Source organism: Hypoxylon trugodes, assembly GCF_022578975.1.
Source record: "Hypoxylon trugodes strain CBS 135444 unplaced genomic scaffold F4822scaffold_13, whole genome shotgun sequence".
NCBI classification, from domain to species: Eukaryota; Fungi; Ascomycota; class Sordariomycetes; order Xylariales; family Hypoxylaceae; genus Hypoxylon; species Hypoxylon trugodes.
Window position 1 is genome coordinate 385550 of NW_026250028.1, and position 15196 is coordinate 400745.

At 47.8% G+C, this 15196-nt stretch overlaps 4 protein-coding genes across 4 annotated transcripts; 3 read left to right on the plus strand and 1 right to left on the minus strand.

Annotated features, from left to right (window-relative positions):
• Nucleotides 1-192: 192 nt before the first annotated feature.
• F4822DRAFT_98906 (NAD(P)-binding protein) lies at nucleotides 193-2234 on the plus strand. The gene is made up of 4 exons (XM_051464284.1): nucleotides 193-653; nucleotides 761-1547; nucleotides 1624-2105; nucleotides 2160-2234. The coding sequence occupies exons 2-3, from the start codon at nucleotides 786-788 to the stop codon at nucleotides 1900-1902; spliced, it is 1041 nt and encodes a 346-aa protein (XP_051308630.1). The 5' UTR covers nucleotides 193-653; nucleotides 761-785; the 3' UTR covers nucleotides 1903-2105; nucleotides 2160-2234.
• On the minus strand, nucleotides 2228-5383 carry F4822DRAFT_98970 (armadillo-type protein). The gene is made up of 3 exons (XM_051464285.1): nucleotides 5225-5383; nucleotides 2561-5152; nucleotides 2228-2499 (listed from the first exon to the last, which is right to left on the minus strand). The coding sequence occupies exons 1-3, from the start codon at nucleotides 5282-5284 to the stop codon at nucleotides 2473-2475; spliced, it is 2679 nt and encodes an 892-aa protein (XP_051308631.1). The 5' UTR covers nucleotides 5285-5383; the 3' UTR covers nucleotides 2228-2472.
• Nucleotides 5384-7495: 2112 nt separating this feature from the next.
• On the plus strand, nucleotides 7496-9179 carry F4822DRAFT_99148 (dynein regulator). The gene is made up of 3 exons (XM_051464287.1): nucleotides 7496-7581; nucleotides 7663-7828; nucleotides 7898-9179. The coding sequence occupies exons 1-3, from the start codon at nucleotides 7544-7546 to the stop codon at nucleotides 9083-9085; spliced, it is 1392 nt and encodes a 463-aa protein (XP_051308632.1). The 5' UTR covers nucleotides 7496-7543; the 3' UTR covers nucleotides 9086-9179.
• Nucleotides 9180-11074: 1895 nt separating this feature from the next.
• Nucleotides 11075-14837, plus strand: F4822DRAFT_435234 (SAPS-domain-containing protein; the record flags this gene model as incomplete). Its single annotated transcript, XM_051462136.1, has 4 exons — nucleotides 11075-11743; nucleotides 11824-13287; nucleotides 13353-14024; nucleotides 14082-14837. 4 exons carry the CDS (start codon nucleotides 11075-11077, stop codon nucleotides 14835-14837), a joined length of 3561 nt encoding a protein of 1186 aa, XP_051308633.1.
• Nucleotides 14838-15196: the final 359 nt, after the last annotated feature.

The window sequence follows — 15196 nt, forward strand, 5'->3', positions numbered from 1 at the left end:
GTAATACATACTGTTGATTTTTCTGACGGGGAATGCGAGAAAGGTGAATCATCAACTACCGTTGTACTACCGTTGTAGTTAGTGACTTGTCTTCTGATAATAATAGATCTGCATTGAGGAATTGACCATTAGTGGGGATGCAAATATCCCATCTGCTTATTAGAAAGAATGCGGCATGGGAAAGGCAAGCGGGGGATAGACGGAAACGGACCAAATGAAGATTCCGTTGGAAATCACGACATGGTATCGTATAATACCGTCGTACTGGCCGGACCTATCCAGTAATTATGCCCGTGGAAATCCGGTAAGCTAAGAAACTAAGGGGTTTTAAACTAGTGATGAGAGAAAATTATGTCTTGCTTATCAAGCTCCGTTTTCTTTCATTCCTCGGCCGGCACACTACTTGCGGATGGCGGACTTTGGTGGACTGACCGGAGAACTATCTATATGTAGAAGCAAGATGAATAATATATTTCGTCTAGTTTAGCCGGTTGTTCTAAATGTGTTTAGTCAGGAGTCGTGACGCAACGGAACGTCATTTTCTTTTTAAACCGAATAAGTAAAGCATAAAGTATAAATATCTTTGATGGCCTCATAAATTGGCAACTTCGATAAAAATATCCACTCAATTAGTCATACAGCAGATACGGAAGGTACGAAGTAGTAACTATCCGCGACTAGGGTTGTGGTTGAGTTTAAAGGTTCTTACTTAGCCCCTTAAACTTCCCCCAATTCATCAACCATTCTCACCTCATTAAAGAAAATAAAGGAGAATTACTTCCAAAATGGCGCCAAACAAGACGCTCATCTACAAGAAAGTACCAACTGGATATCCAGTCCCAGGCGAGCATCTCGTCGTCGAGGATCGGCCCATTGACCTCAATGGAGACGCTCCTAAAGGCGGACTACTAGTTGAGATCGTGTACGCCTCCTACGACCCGTACCTCCGAGCTAAGATGCGCCAACCCGGAAAGGGGTACTCAGAACCTTTCAAATTCGACGAGCCCATACCAAACCACACCATTGCGCGTGTGATCAAGTCAGGCACTCCAGATTTCAAGGAAGGAGACGAGATAGCTGCTTTTCTCCCCATCGCAGAATATGCTAGGATAGCTGATCCTGCAGCTGTAAGAGCTCGCAAGCTGCATAACCCACATGGTTTCGACCTAGGCATGTTCCTTGGTCCCTTGGGTATGCCTGGTTTAACAGCCTACGCCGGTTTACATAAGATCGGAAAGCCGAAGAAGGGCGAAACGATATTCGTCAGCTCTGCAGCTGGTGCGGTAGGACAGGTCGTTGGTCTACTCGCCAAAAATGAAGGTCTTAGGGTCATTGGCTCTGTCGGCTCTGATGAGAAGCTGGATTACATCATAAAGGAATTAGGATTCGACGGTGGCTTTAACTACAAGAAGGAAAAGGCCGCTGAGGCGCTTCCACGGCTTGCGCCAAATGGCATAGACATTTACTTTGAGAATGTGGGAGGCGAGCAATTAGATGCTGCCTTGGAAAATATGAACTCCGGAGGTCGAATCCCGGTTTGTGGCATGGTAAGATTTATCCCCCCCCCCCCCCCTCTTTTGGATCTGAAACATTCGTAATCCGTTAATATTAACCTGCATGTAGATCTCGGGGTACAATCAATCTCAGGAGCAAAGATACGGTGTCAAGGGACTCTTCCATGTTGTCTCAAAAACCCTCGCTATACAGGGATTCTTGGTCGGACAACCTGAATTCGGACCTGCGCATTTCCAAAAACACCAGGAAGTAGTCCAGAATTTGATTGCGGAAGGATCTTTCAAAGCTAAGCTGGATATCACGGAGGGTATTGATAAGGCTGCCGAGGGATTCGTGGGCTTGTTAAAGGGCGACAACTTTGGTAAAGCTGTGTTGAGGATAAGGTAGACGAGTTGGTGGCGCTTGAAAGAGGGGAAGAGGATTTGCTTGTGGAACATATGATTCGGTGGCTGAGAGTTGAGGAGCATCTTACCGACGGCTTGATAACACGGTCTGGATTTTGTCCGGAATCCAATCAAGAGTCTGCCTAGGTACCTCTAGTTCGGGTAGGAGATGGCGAGCGAGTCCGGTGCTACATGCCTACTACCAACGTCAGTTAAATCGCTTTTCCGTGAAGTGAAGTAATCTTTCTAAAATCAACATAGCATGTCACATTAATTCAATCTGTCAAAGTTGGATAGCATCCTGTATTAGCGATTTGACAAGGCAAAGCGTGTTCGTCCCCTCGACGCGTTTATATAAATACACCCTCGCCTCGACTCTTCTAGGGGCCAATTAAGTCTAATCATGATTATCGTGACGTTGCTGAATGCTTCATCGAAAAAATAAGACTGGGGTATGTATTCCGACGCCAGAAAAATGCACTTGATCAAACATACGAACACCCTAATTCCACTTTTGGACTTTCTTCTAGCAACGCCATTCCTAATGACCAAAATTCCTATACCGACCAAAACCTTACGGTCGGTTGAACCCTTGCTTAGCCTGTTGTAGCCCGTTAATTAGCATTGGTGAGTTGAATAACGAGGACATTAATATCTCTTACCTTCATTTGCTCTATCCTAGCTTTGAGCTGACTCGTCACCTCTGCCGCCCTTTTCCAACTCTCGACACCGTTCGCGCCGCCTCCAGCAGCCGCCGCGTTGGCAGCGGGTCCAGTGTCCTGTCTGACATTTTCCTCAATTGACGGGCCCCTAAAGCCACGGGCAGGACTTCCCCTCCCGCTGGATCCGCTGCCGTATCGCAATTCCGGGCTCAACTTGCTTCGTGGATAATTGTGAGGCGCATCACCATTTTCTTTCTCTTCTGACAGGGTGCTATTAAAGCTCATCCTATTGCCTCTAGCACCCGAGTAGTTGGAACCGTCGCGGTAGATGCCCATATCATCGGGTGTGGGACTCGTCATTCCGGGACTTCCAATGCCACCGGAGACACCTAGGCCCTCGGCTCTACTGAGTGCGCGCTTGAGACGCTCTAGTTCTCGTCGGAGTCTCTCGTTGGTTTGTTCGGCTGATTCTGCGTCGCTCCTTGCCCTGACCAACTGAGTTTCTTTGGCCTTGATACTAAGCACGTCTCTAGTGTGGTCCTCAATAAGTCCCGCATTCTGGTTCTTGAGTTCTTGTACTTCCGACGTAAGCTTGCTTCGTTCATGTCGCATCTCATCAACCTGTTTGGTAAGGCGCTCGTTGGTTGTACGTAGTTCTTCAAGTTCCGCACGCTCCATGGCCGTAAGCCCACTTGACGGGGGCGGTGAGGCTGCTAAAGGCGCTGCGGCTGGCGCAGCAGCGGGCTTCGCTAATGATCGCCCTGCAAGACCACCTCTTCCGAGCCCGATTCGGGGCTTGGGAGGCGGCGACGCTGGGGGTTCCTCATCCTCGATGGGCGGGGGTGGGGCTGCTGCCGCAGGTGCTCTTCGTGGAGATGCTGTACCAGGGGGGGCAAGTCGTCTTTGAGGTGCTTTTAGCCCAGAGAGGCCGGGTTTGGGCATGCCAAGCTTGCTTCCTGGAGCAGTACGGGTGGCGGGTTGTGGCGTCGGAGGAGTCGGTTCTGCTGCAGGGGGAGGTGCGGCTGCCGGTGCTGCTTTCTTGGCGGCTCCAGGGGCCTTTTTCCCACCGCCGACAATCTTCTTCGGACCACCAGGTGGGCCACGAGCTGCTGGGGCTGGCTTGGGCTTATCCTTAGCTTTGACTTCTGCCTTTTCGAAGTATTCCTTGATCTTGTTCTTTCGAATCTCGTCAAGACCCTCAAGATGAGGGTTCATCGCACGTTCACCGATGATCTTCATGACTGTACCCAGAACTTCAGCTCCGCCAGATCTCAAGCCTTCACTAGATTCCGCGAGTAATTTCTTCGCCGCTTCAACGATACTGGCTACCTCTTGCTTGCTCGGGGCCTCTCGGGTTGTTCTAAGGCAACGGACAAGGAACTTCATCGTCCCCTCTTTGACTTGCGGGTTCTTGTGCCCAAGGAATGAGAAGATATCTTCGAGACAATCGGATAGACTTGTCGCGAGGAAAACTTGATCTAGGGCGGCACCTAGCGCGTCCGAGACCGTCTGCTTCTTTTCTTTTAACCTTTCCATTATGGGTGCCATGACGGTCGCCCGGTATTTGCCATAGCTTTTTCGGAGACCCTTGGCAAGCACTTCAATACACTGAGCTGCTTGTGTGACCACAGCAATATTGGCATCTTTCATCGATTTCGCTAACCCGCGATTGATCTCGGCATAATCACCATCTTTTATCCTCGGTACATTGAGCGCCGCAAAGAGTGCCTCGAGAGCTTCTTTACGATCTTTCCACTTTGAAGACGCAAGGTTATCGTGAAAGTTGCCTGGAACTTTCGAGAGGACGTCCTGGGGTTCCGCGAGATCGAATGCGTCTACTTCGGCGGGCTCGTCGGCTCCATCTTCATCGCCTATGTCATCGCCTTCGGCTCCGGGTGGTGGCGCACGCGCTAGGGCTGCCTGTTGCGATTTTAAGAGACGTTCCTGTTTCGGTGGCGCCTCTGCCTTAACCTTCTCGAACTGCGCTTCCAGGTCAGATTGTTGTGTTGGCTTTAGATCACCCCAGAACATAGGTTTCATTGCGTCCCTGAGCCATCGGTAGAACTCAACAGCCAGGTTGGTCGCCTCCGCTCGCACATTCTTGTCTGCATGCCCAAAAGCCTTCGGGAGGATTTTGAGAGCAGGTTTCGGGTCGGCTACTTTACAACCATAGTTGTGGAAAATGGTGGTGAGAGCTGCCAAGGCAGCGGCGATGACTTTGGGTTGTTTCGCAGATACGGCTGGGAGTATGTCCTCGATGATGGGGCCGGCCACATCACATTCAATAAGAAGTAATAGTGCCTCGATAGAGGCGGCCTTGGTCGCAGGTCTAGTAGATATAAGGCCCTTCTCGACGATAGGAGTGACAACGTGACCACGCGAACGGACGCAACCTTCTTTTCCGTTGAATTTTAAGAAGGCACAGTATGCGGCGATACCATCTGATTGCGCTGCAACGTTTGAATCTGCGACGGCTCCTTTCCAAAGACTAGGATCTTGGTTGAACGGTCGGAATGCGGGATCGTGCTCGTCTGGGGTGAGTTCGAACTGTTTTGCAGCCTCTTCGTAGGCCTGTTTGCGCACTTTCCAAACCTATGAAACGAATAATTGATTTAGCACTGGCGTGATAGTAAAGGCGCACAATCGTATAGGCATAACACGTACTTTATGTACCCATCTCTCTGTTAAGGGCAGAGAGCTGTAGTCAGGCTCTCCATCCGCCATGTTGGGAGTAGAACGAGTGCCGTTGGTCGTTAGCGATGTCGGTACCGGCGTAGAAGTACGAGAAGGAGTAGGCGCTAGAGCGGTGTATATCCTATGGTCGCGGGACGGGATCGACTTCTTTCGAGTACGTTTACGTGATAGGACTGAGGATACTTTTTTTATTAGCTTCGGTAAAGCTGGTTTATTCTTCTCGGAGAAGAATAGATGCATTTTACACGGAGAGTGCGAGTAACATAAGGAAACAAAGGGTTCGAAATGGAGTAGGAAGACGCTTCTTCCTCGTATCTAAACTCTTGCTCCTAATGGAAACAACTACCAAATATGTCTTCGTCGTTTTTGTAGCAGTAGTCGGAGCGAGCGCATGGAAGCGAACAGAATACACAAAGGAATGAACGTATTCCCTATGCGGACCGAGTATAGCATTCCGAGAAGAACTGGAGAAAAGCAGCGAGTTTGGAGGAATATAGGACGTGTAATATTGAAAAGGCAAAGGTAAATGGTCCAAGTGACTGGAATAAACGTACATTGATCTCATGGAAAATAGATTTAGAGTGTAAGCCAATCGTCAACTACCGATCTTATGCTTTGTGTTTACGCTTTCCACCGCTCGTTGCGGCAACCTCGTGAAGTCAAAAGCTCAAATTTTGCGGGGAGGACCGGGAGGCAGAAAAAAAAAAACAATAGTTTGATGTTTGTCGACGATGTGATTAAAATCAATAATCTACTACGAGTCTCAAAGTGGTCTCGGCGATAGGCGTTGGTGCTTGCTTTATTAAAAGAGGCTTTTCTTCAGATAAATGTGGAATAGGAGATGCTTGTGTTAAACATCGAGGGGTGCGAAATAGTAAAAAGCGTCGACGATGACGGAGGTGTTGTTCGCCGATTTATTATTCCACTAACTAAGATACTAAACTATCCAATAGGTTCGCAGTAAATGTGGGGGTACCGAGCTGGAATAGCGTTAGGTAGGTATGTACTAAGCAGGCTAGGGTTGCCATGGGCACGCAAACGGTACGTATTCATGGGTTCCCCATAGCGATCTTCAGCATCGGTGCGTGTGCGTCCCTTGAACGCTGCCCAATATCAATGCAAGGTACAATACACCGCATCAATTGATGTAAACATTGGATTGTCGATATTATTTACACACATATATATAATCTTAATAATTTTGTAAGTTTACAAATTCACGAGGATTGTCCCCGAGAATACTATTTCTGAAGTTCAATCTTAGTTTTCATTTAACTTCACCAATAGCATCAGATGACGCGAGTTAAATGTTTTCTGTTAAACCTAGATTTTGGATGAACACGGATTATCTTGGTACCTAACGATTGATAACACCAAACGACTGTTAATTGTGGAGTAAAATGTACAATTTAAAGATATGGGGGAGGGGTGACTTTGTGGCTTATACGTGTGCCTAGACGTTGGCCCAATGTGGCTTTACATGCCTTTATCGGGTTTCTATCCGTTCCAAGTTGTTGTGTGCGATCAACGCCGGTCCATGTATCGTCGAAACAAGGTATCGAGAAAAACAAGTAAACCATTTGCCCAATACATTTTATTACCTCTATTCGTCGCAAAAATTCCAAGTCGACGATTATACCATACCCCTCCTTAGCGAATTCGACATGTCTGCCCCGCCATATACGAACGCATCTACTTAACTACGTGATCTGTGATTTTTTGTTTTCGCACTTGGCGACAGCTTCAATTACGTCTCCTTCAGCGCACTCCAATTCAAATACTAAGTAAGCAGTTTGGTTCATAACTTCACATTCTGCAACCACCACCACAACAACAACCTATATACCTATGATGTACTTCGTGCCGAATCCCTAGATTGCCGACATCCACCTCTATTCCGACGATTATATCACCTCTTCCTACTCTCACCGATTCTGTCTATTCGAATTTCAATTTTCCCAATAAAAATCCACCCCACTGAGGCCTGTTCGTAACTCATCTACCCCGTCCAATGTCCTTTCCACGTTGTTCCTACTCGCGATAGACATATCCATTCTAAACTTGCGACAATATTGTTGTTTACAATTTCTTTGCGGCCATATCATAAGACTTTCTTTCAACACCTTGTCTAAAGCGTTGTCCGCTTTGTTATCACCCTCCTCTCTTGCCGGGATCTACCTATTGTCCTTGCCGTCATACCGATCGCCTTGTATTTACTATTTAACACTCTAACTCTCTTATTTTCTACTACAGGCTCATGAGGCGCTTTCGAGGTGTGAACTGGACAAAATGAGCCAAATCTTAACTTCACGACAAGCTGAAGAGCTGTACGTTTCCCAATCCCATCTCTATATTTGAATAATGTGCAAGATTTTGAAGTAGAAGCTCGGTGCTGACTTATACAATAGGCACAAAGCTATTATCGCATACCTTTCATCCAATAATCTACCCAATACAGCAGCTGCCTTACGAGAAGAACTAAATCTCGGAGATACGTTCGATGCTGCCACCTCCAAGAAATATGAAGGTCTCCTAGAAAAGAAATGGACCAGTGTCGTCCGGTTACAGAAAAAGGTATGTTGTCAACTACCTCGATACTATGAGTACTCGTCCCTCTACTGACACGAATCGCGTTGGTATTAGATTATGGATCTGGAGTCCAAAAACGCCTCCCTACAATCCGAGTTAGATAATGCGACACCGACTTCCCTTTCCAAGCGAAACCAAGATCCGGCTAATTGGCTTCCCCGATCGCCACCGCGTCACAAAATAGAATCTCATAGAGGCGCCATTAACTGCGTCGCATTCCACCCGATCTTCTCGTCGCTCGCATCCGGTTCCGAGGACTATACCATAAAAATATGGGATTGGGAGTTGGGGGAGCTAGAACGAACGATAAAGGGTCACACGAAGGCTGTGCTGGATGTTGATTTTGGTGGTCCAAGAGGGGGAATTCTATTGGCATCCTGCTCAAGCGATCTGACCATCAAATTGTGGGATCCTTCTGATGAGTATAAAAATATTAGGACCCTCCCGGGACACGACCACAGCGTCAGTGCAGTTCGTTTCATTCCGTCGGGAGCAGCCGGTGCACCGAGCTCGAGCAACCTTCTCGTATCCGCATCGAGAGATAAGACACTACGCATATGGGATGTAACCACGGGTTATTGTATTAAGACAATACGGGGGCACGCTGATTGGATTCGAGACGTCTGTCCTTCACCAGATGGTCGTTACCTTTTGTCTGCTGGACACGACCAGACCGCACGGCTTTGGGATATCTCGCTTGCCAATCCCGAGAGTAAGTTGACCTTAGTCGGACACGAACACACAATCGAATGCTGCACTCTAGCACCTCCAGCCGCATATCAACATCTAGCACCACTTGCTGGATTGAAGAGGCCGCCACCAGTATCTAGCACTGCAGAATTCATGGCAACAGGATCTCGGGATAAATCGATACGGATCTGGGATGCCCGAGGTAACTGTATCAAAACCCTTGTTGGCCACGACAACTGGGTAAGAGCCCTGGTATTCCACCCGGGTGGGAAATACTTGCTCAGTGCTTCCGACGACAAAACACTACGATGTTGGGATTTGTCTCAAGAAGGAAAGTGTGTAAAGACGGTGGCGGACGCACACGAACATTTTGTGTCTTGTATGAGGTGGGCCCCGGGAATTGTACGTGAGCCAGTGACAAATGGCTCGTCTGAAGGACAAAATGGCGCTTCTATTAACGGCACTGCTAAAGCCGTCACACCCGATGTGCAAATTCGGTGTGTCATCGCAACTGGATCTGTGGACCAGAATTTGAGAATCTTTGCCAATTGAAATCGCAAGAAAAGTGTGTGATATGTCTTGGAAAGATGCATAGTTCTGGGTGTCACCTAACAGCTTTGGCTTCCGTCAAACTTGAGATGCTGGTGTGGCTGGATAATGAAATCTAGCTAACAGCATGGGTGACCTTCTACAGACGTTGCTGCTGCAACATGGCTCCAACCGTGCTGCCCTCCTAGAGTCAGTGTACGGGAGTTCTCAGACCAAGGACTTGGACGCCGAGAATTCGAAAGGTTACAAAACAGAAAAGGGACTGGGTTGGAGATGGGGTGGAGTTGAGCTTGGCGAGGAATATGGTGATGATATTTGATGGCGTTGTATCCAAAGGTTGGCGCCACCTTCTGGGGTGTGTTGGCATCAACAGGCTGATTAAATGATGGCAACAGTCTCTACTTAGGTAGATACGGATGAAAATAGATACCCTACCAACGCACACTGAGACTTGAATATATAATCTAGCATGAAAGCTAGGTTCCATATTATTTTATTTCCCTTGCGTGTCTTGTACCAAGTGTCCTCTCGTGATGTTGACAAAGAATCATGGATATACGGAGATGACCCTCAATGTCATTTTTCGGATTTGTTGAGGCAACAATTTCGTCGACATAATTATTTGATATATGCATGCGAGTTAGAATGACTGCATCTATTGGTATGTATTTAATATTAATAGCATCGTACAAATAGATCTCGAGTTAGCCTATAGTGTATAAAAATACTGATATAAAATACCCCTTTTTCTTAAGAGGCTTTTAAACAACTTCACATGTTGAAATTTATGTATGTACTCGAGTACCGTGGCACAAGAGATAATTGGATACTGTATTTTTAAGCTCGCTTACTGGCAGCACCCAGCCGTAATAAGCAAGGGATACCCTTCTTTGTGTTACGTGCTTGCCGGATCTACAGGTAATCTGCGGGTTATCTTACCCTGATTAGTCCAGTCAGCGGCCGTGCTTGCACAGTGCAAAACAAGCCAAAACCACCGCATGCACGTCTAATGTAGCAGCCGCGACGGAATTACACTTAAAAAATCACTTGCAGCAGCGGTCATAAGTACCATCATATACAATATTCTACCTAAGAGTACATTTATGGATACGTTTGTTTTTCCCCTCCATAGTTAATTCCCCGGCCAGGAAAGCGCAAGGCCCAGGTCGATTTCTTTCCCCGACTCCAAAAGTTGGATGGAACCTTGGAACTCTAGAACTAAACTAAACTCATCGGGCTGACATTTCTTCCCTTTTGATAATTGATTACCGATCTATCTACCACCACCACTCGCCAATACAGCTTAACCTGGTCGTCATATTATTGATGAAGTTGTGGTTTTTGTTTCCGACGTATTCTCTATTGCTCTACTCCTAACCTAACCCTTTTCTCGATTTTTATTTATTTATTTATTTAAGAGACGGGGCGCGGTTAAAGGGATAGATGCTCTAGTTAATATCTTACCCTTTAGGTACCTAGTTTGGACGGCGAGGCAACCTCAACACCTGACCTTTGCGATCGCTGCCTGACAATATCCTTGTCTTCTGTATCTTGCCATTGGCTTATAGACTTCCGAATCTGGATCCACGATATCTTGCGATTGATCGAGATTTCCCCCAAAACGTCTGGGAAGGTACAAATAAGCGCCAGATCGACCCGACAAATCCCATCCGTTACCCTCGAATCACTGATAGGCGGGGGAACTTGAGAAAAATATTATACTAGAAGAACCGCAGCTCTACTACACGGGGAGACTACGTAAAACCTGCGCCGGTGACGATATCGCATTTCTTTTTAACTTATAGAAGACGCGACCGAATCAAAACCGACTGAGCAAGGGGTGGCTTTCCTATGATAAGTCCCAAGCCCTACGTAGACCGCTAGCATAACTCATATCCACATCGACATTTCTCCCATTTACCGTCCTAGTCCGGTGCCGGTACAGCGCAACCGGCACGGCGACATAGGGCGCCGCCTTTACCACGAGTCGCCATGTTTTGGAGATTTGGCGGCTACGCCAACATCTCGACTATCGATACCATCCTTGATAAGCCAGACTTCCAACTTGAGGATCTTCTCGACGAGAGCGACCTAATCCAGGAACTAAAACAACACAACACTAAGCTAATCGAATTTCTTCGCGAGTCTAAGGTCCTCGAGAAGCTCCTTGAATATGTCATCACACCGAAACTCGAGCCCGTAGAAACTCCCGAAGAAGAAAATAATGAAGAGGAAAAGAAAGGGAGATCTAGGGGCCTATCTTTCGGCCGCCCACGTGCCTCGTCGAGGGCGACTAGCGATGGACACGACGAGGATGAAGCCGAAAAGAAGCGCAATAGATATGCGTACGTTGCGGCCGAAGTGCTCTCTTCTGATAACTGGTCTATCTACGAGGCCTTGATGGAAAGCCAACAGCTCCTGAGCGATTTCTGGAATTTCTTAAAACACCCATCCCCTTTGGACCCCCTACAGGCTAGTTATTTCACTAAGGTCAACGAAGCTCTTTTCGACAAGAAAACAGATGAGATGTTAAGCCTTTTGAAATCCCTCGACGACGCCATTCCCAATATGTTACAACACGTCGATTGCCCCATGATTATGGATCTTTTACTTAAGATCATCAGCCTCGAACGTACGGAGAATGGCCAGGGTGTTGTTGAGGTATGTTGTTCCTACATTTGGGGTGTAGAGGGGTTGTGCAAATGAATTGCGATAGATTACTGACATGGTCTCCCTACTAGTGGCTTTATACTAAAGATGTCATGCCGACATTACTTTCGTTCCTTGGGCCGGAACATAACTATGCTACTCAAACGTCCGCTGGAGACTTCATCAAGGCTATCATCACTGTCTCTGCCAACGCCTCGCAAAACGAGCAGGCTTGTATTGGACCGAACGAGCTTACACGCCAGCTTGTATCTAAACCATGTGTTGAAAAGCTTATTGGGTATATGCTCGGGGGTGGGAACTCTTTGACTGTGGGCGTGGGGATCGTCATCGAGGTTATCCGAAAGAACAACTCCGATTATGACCCGGACGTTGGACCCGATTCAAACGCCCCGCCTTCAAGTCGTGACCCTATCTATCTCGGTACCCTCCTTCGACTCTTTGCGGACCACGTGCCCGACTTCATGTCTCTAATTTTGAATACCCCTGCCCAAAAACAGCGATTAGACTCTACCTTCGGAGAAAAGATTGAACCCCTCGGCTTCGATCGGTTCAAGACTTGTGAGCTTATGGCCGAGCTACTACACTGTAGTAATATGGCGCTGCTGAACGAAGTTGGTTCAGAGCAAGTTATTGCTTTGCGAGATGAAGAACGCCAGCGCTTGCGGGCCGAAGGTCGGTTGGCAGTCACTCGTGTTGAAGAAGTACAATCAACAGAAGATCTGACTATGAGGATGCGCCACTCCTCTCCAGATGATGGTCGTCGTCTTGAGGTCACAAATGCCTCGGACGATGATGGGTTTGAAGAAGTTACTCCGGTAAACGAGATGACCGAGGACACATCGCATGAATTTGTCAAAGCTGAAGAAGAAATCCGCCCAGTCTCATCCTTCCTCGATAGAGACGACGACGATTTTGTAGAGGAGCCGCTCAGTTCCCCAAGGTTAAATGTCCAAGACGGGAGAGTCAATGAGCAACAATTCGAGAACCCCGAACTGGTTGTTGCGCCCCTTTCACCTAAAAAGCCAGATGCTACACATCAATTACCACAAAAAGAGGATGATGCTTCAGCAACTGATTCCGCCCCATCGCAATCACTCCAGTCGGCCACGGGAACACACGATGTAAAGGCAGATGAGAAACCTGAAAATACCGGACCCCCCTCAGGAAGTGTTGAAGGAGCACAGTCACAGCATGCATTAGAACCGCCGCCTCCAACCACTGTCTCCGAGTTAATGGGAAGTATTCCTAGCTCTGCAGCTCAAATGGGAGATGCGATTCTTCCATCATCCACTGAGAAGGCCGGCACAATGGCCACGTCTTTAGAGAGCGAGTTGAGTGCAGTTCCTAACGAACCCTTACAATCACAAGCAGAGAACACCAGCGCCGCTCCCGATATTCAAGTAGGCGAAACTCCTATAGCAAGCACTCACCAGCCTGGACTTGCTACTGCTGAACCAGCAGAACATCACGACCCAGTCGTCGGTGACTTCCTCAAGACGCAATTCGTGGAATACCAGGTGGTGCCAACAATATTAGTGAGTAGAGTTAAATAATACCCAAGCTATCTTTAATGTGCTAGCGGAAGCTAATTTTGTTGCAGTCTTTCTTCTTTAGATATCCCTGGAACAACTTTCTTCATAACGTCGTCTACGATATCGTCCAACAAGTATTTAATGGCCCGATGGATCGCGGTTACAATCCTACTCTAGCTATCTCACTATTCGAAGCTGCCGATATCACCAACGCCATTATCAACGGCCAATCAATTAGTGAACAGTCACAGACCAAAAATAAAACACGTATGGGTTACATGGGCCACCTCACACTTATCGCTGAAGAAGTGGTTAAGTTTACGGAACGTAATCCACCCGAGCTGTTATCCGAACTTGTGTTAGACCGTGTGATGAGCCAGGATTGGATCAATTATGTCGAGGGCGCCCTAGCAGAAACACGGGAAAGGGATAATGCTATTCTAGGTGGCGTGAGACCCGAGGTTGCTCTAAGTAACAGGGCTCAAATGGGCGGTAATGGCCTGGGTGGTATGGGATTGTCGAGCCTCGGTCTCGGTGGTGCGCAAGGCGGAGGCTCGAACGCGCTTGCGGAAGCTGGATTGAATGGCGGAGGCACCATGGAAATGCAGGATAACGGCAGTGGAAGCAGTATCGGCCCCTTTAGCATAAGCTCTGGTTTGCTTTCCGGTTCTGGTTTCGGCAGTTCCAGTGACGAGGACGAAGATGATGCGGAAGACAACGAGGAGGACGTCAATAACGAGGTAAGTTATCTTGCACTTTGACACGCCACATAAGTATATCTACTAATATTCCGATAGTTTCGTGCGTACACCGACCCATTGAACTCGTCTTCATCAATGGATCCTCCCTCCGTACCGCCGCCACCGCCCCCTCCGCCGCCACTAAACATCCCCCCGTCGCGAGCACGTCTACAACTTGCAGCGAGACTCGCTATGCATCAGAAAAATGCCACAACCTCGGCACAATCAGAGGGTGCAGAGAATAACGAAGCTGGTGGGTCTAAGTCTGGCAGGGAGGCCGAAAGCATTCTTCGCAATCCATTCGAGGATGACGGAGAGGATGACGTCGACGACGAAAGTGACGATGGTCTGGGCGATGATGACAATACGGATTCCTGGGGTGCGGGACCATCCAGAGGTAGTTGGTGGCGAGGTGCTTTGGGGAGAGGGAAGGAGAGATTTGGGGATGGTAGAGATGATTCCGACTCAGATAAGGATGAACCGGCTGGGGGTGATGAAGAAGACGAAGAGTTTGGTGATTTTGCAATGCCCGAAGTCGACAAGGACGGAAGCAACGAGAAAGGAGGGGTCATTGTGAAGCCCCTACCAGTTCACCCACCTTCTCAAAGTCAAAAGACATCACCCTTTACAAGTCTCTGGCCCTTTGGATCGAAGGACAAAGAAAAGCAGAAAGCTAAAGAAGGCGAAACGTCCGAGAAACATGAAAATCCAGATGATATTACAGGCGAAGACGGCGAAAAGATTAAGAGCACTCACGAAGCGACCCGAAGGACGAGTATCGAAGACCCTGACGATGAAGAGGTGGTTGTTTAGGAGCCGGCGTCTGAAACAGAAGGGAATTTAGGCGGTAGATTCGTCAGTATCGGCCGGCGCTCAAGTAGCAGCTCAAATAATAGATGATACCCCGGCCGAGCCTGGGAGTGGTTATATCTACCTACCTAAGTATGAGTACGTACGCGGACCAGCTATCCGTCTATTGGAACGATTGATGGGATCATGGCGGAAGGCTACTATTAAACGTGTTTGTATTATATATATGTGGTTCTAGAAAGGGATGTTTGCATGCATGTTACACGGTTTTCCTTCCTGTACAGTATTTTCTGGAATGGTAGGAGATTCTGAACAACGATCCAGTATAAGAAAAAATTAGTGTGTGCTACGATATATCAGTT

Excerpts from the sequence above, each read along its gene's own strand:
- F4822DRAFT_99148 (XM_051464287.1), top strand. The coding sequence starts at position 7,544 with ATGAGCCAAATCTTAACTTCACGACAAGCTGAAGAGCT. Across the intron at positions 7,582-7,662 it reads TCACGACAAGCTGAAGAGCT|GCACAAAGCTATTATCGCAT; the intron begins GTACGTTTCCCA and ends CTTATACAATAG. Across the intron at positions 7,829-7,897 it reads TCGTCCGGTTACAGAAAAAG|ATTATGGATCTGGAGTCCAA; the intron begins GTATGTTGTCAA and ends CGTTGGTATTAG.
- F4822DRAFT_98970 (XM_051464285.1), bottom strand. The coding sequence starts at position 5,284 with ATGGCGGATGGAGAGCCTGACTACAGCTCTCTGCCCTTAACAGAGAGA. Across the intron at positions 5,153-5,224 it reads CAGAGAGATGGGTACATAAA|GTTTGGAAAGTGCGCAAACA; the intron begins GTACGTGTTATG and ends TTCGTTTCATAG. Across the intron at positions 2,500-2,560 it reads CTAGGATAGAGCAAATGAAG|GCTAAGCAAGGGTTCAACCG; the intron begins GTAAGAGATATT and ends GGGCTACAACAG.
- F4822DRAFT_98906 (XM_051464284.1), top strand. The coding sequence starts at position 786 with ATGGCGCCAAACAAGACGCTCATCTACAAGAAAGTACCAACTGGATAT. Across the intron at positions 1,548-1,623 it reads GAATCCCGGTTTGTGGCATG|ATCTCGGGGTACAATCAATC; the intron begins GTAAGATTTATC and ends ACCTGCATGTAG.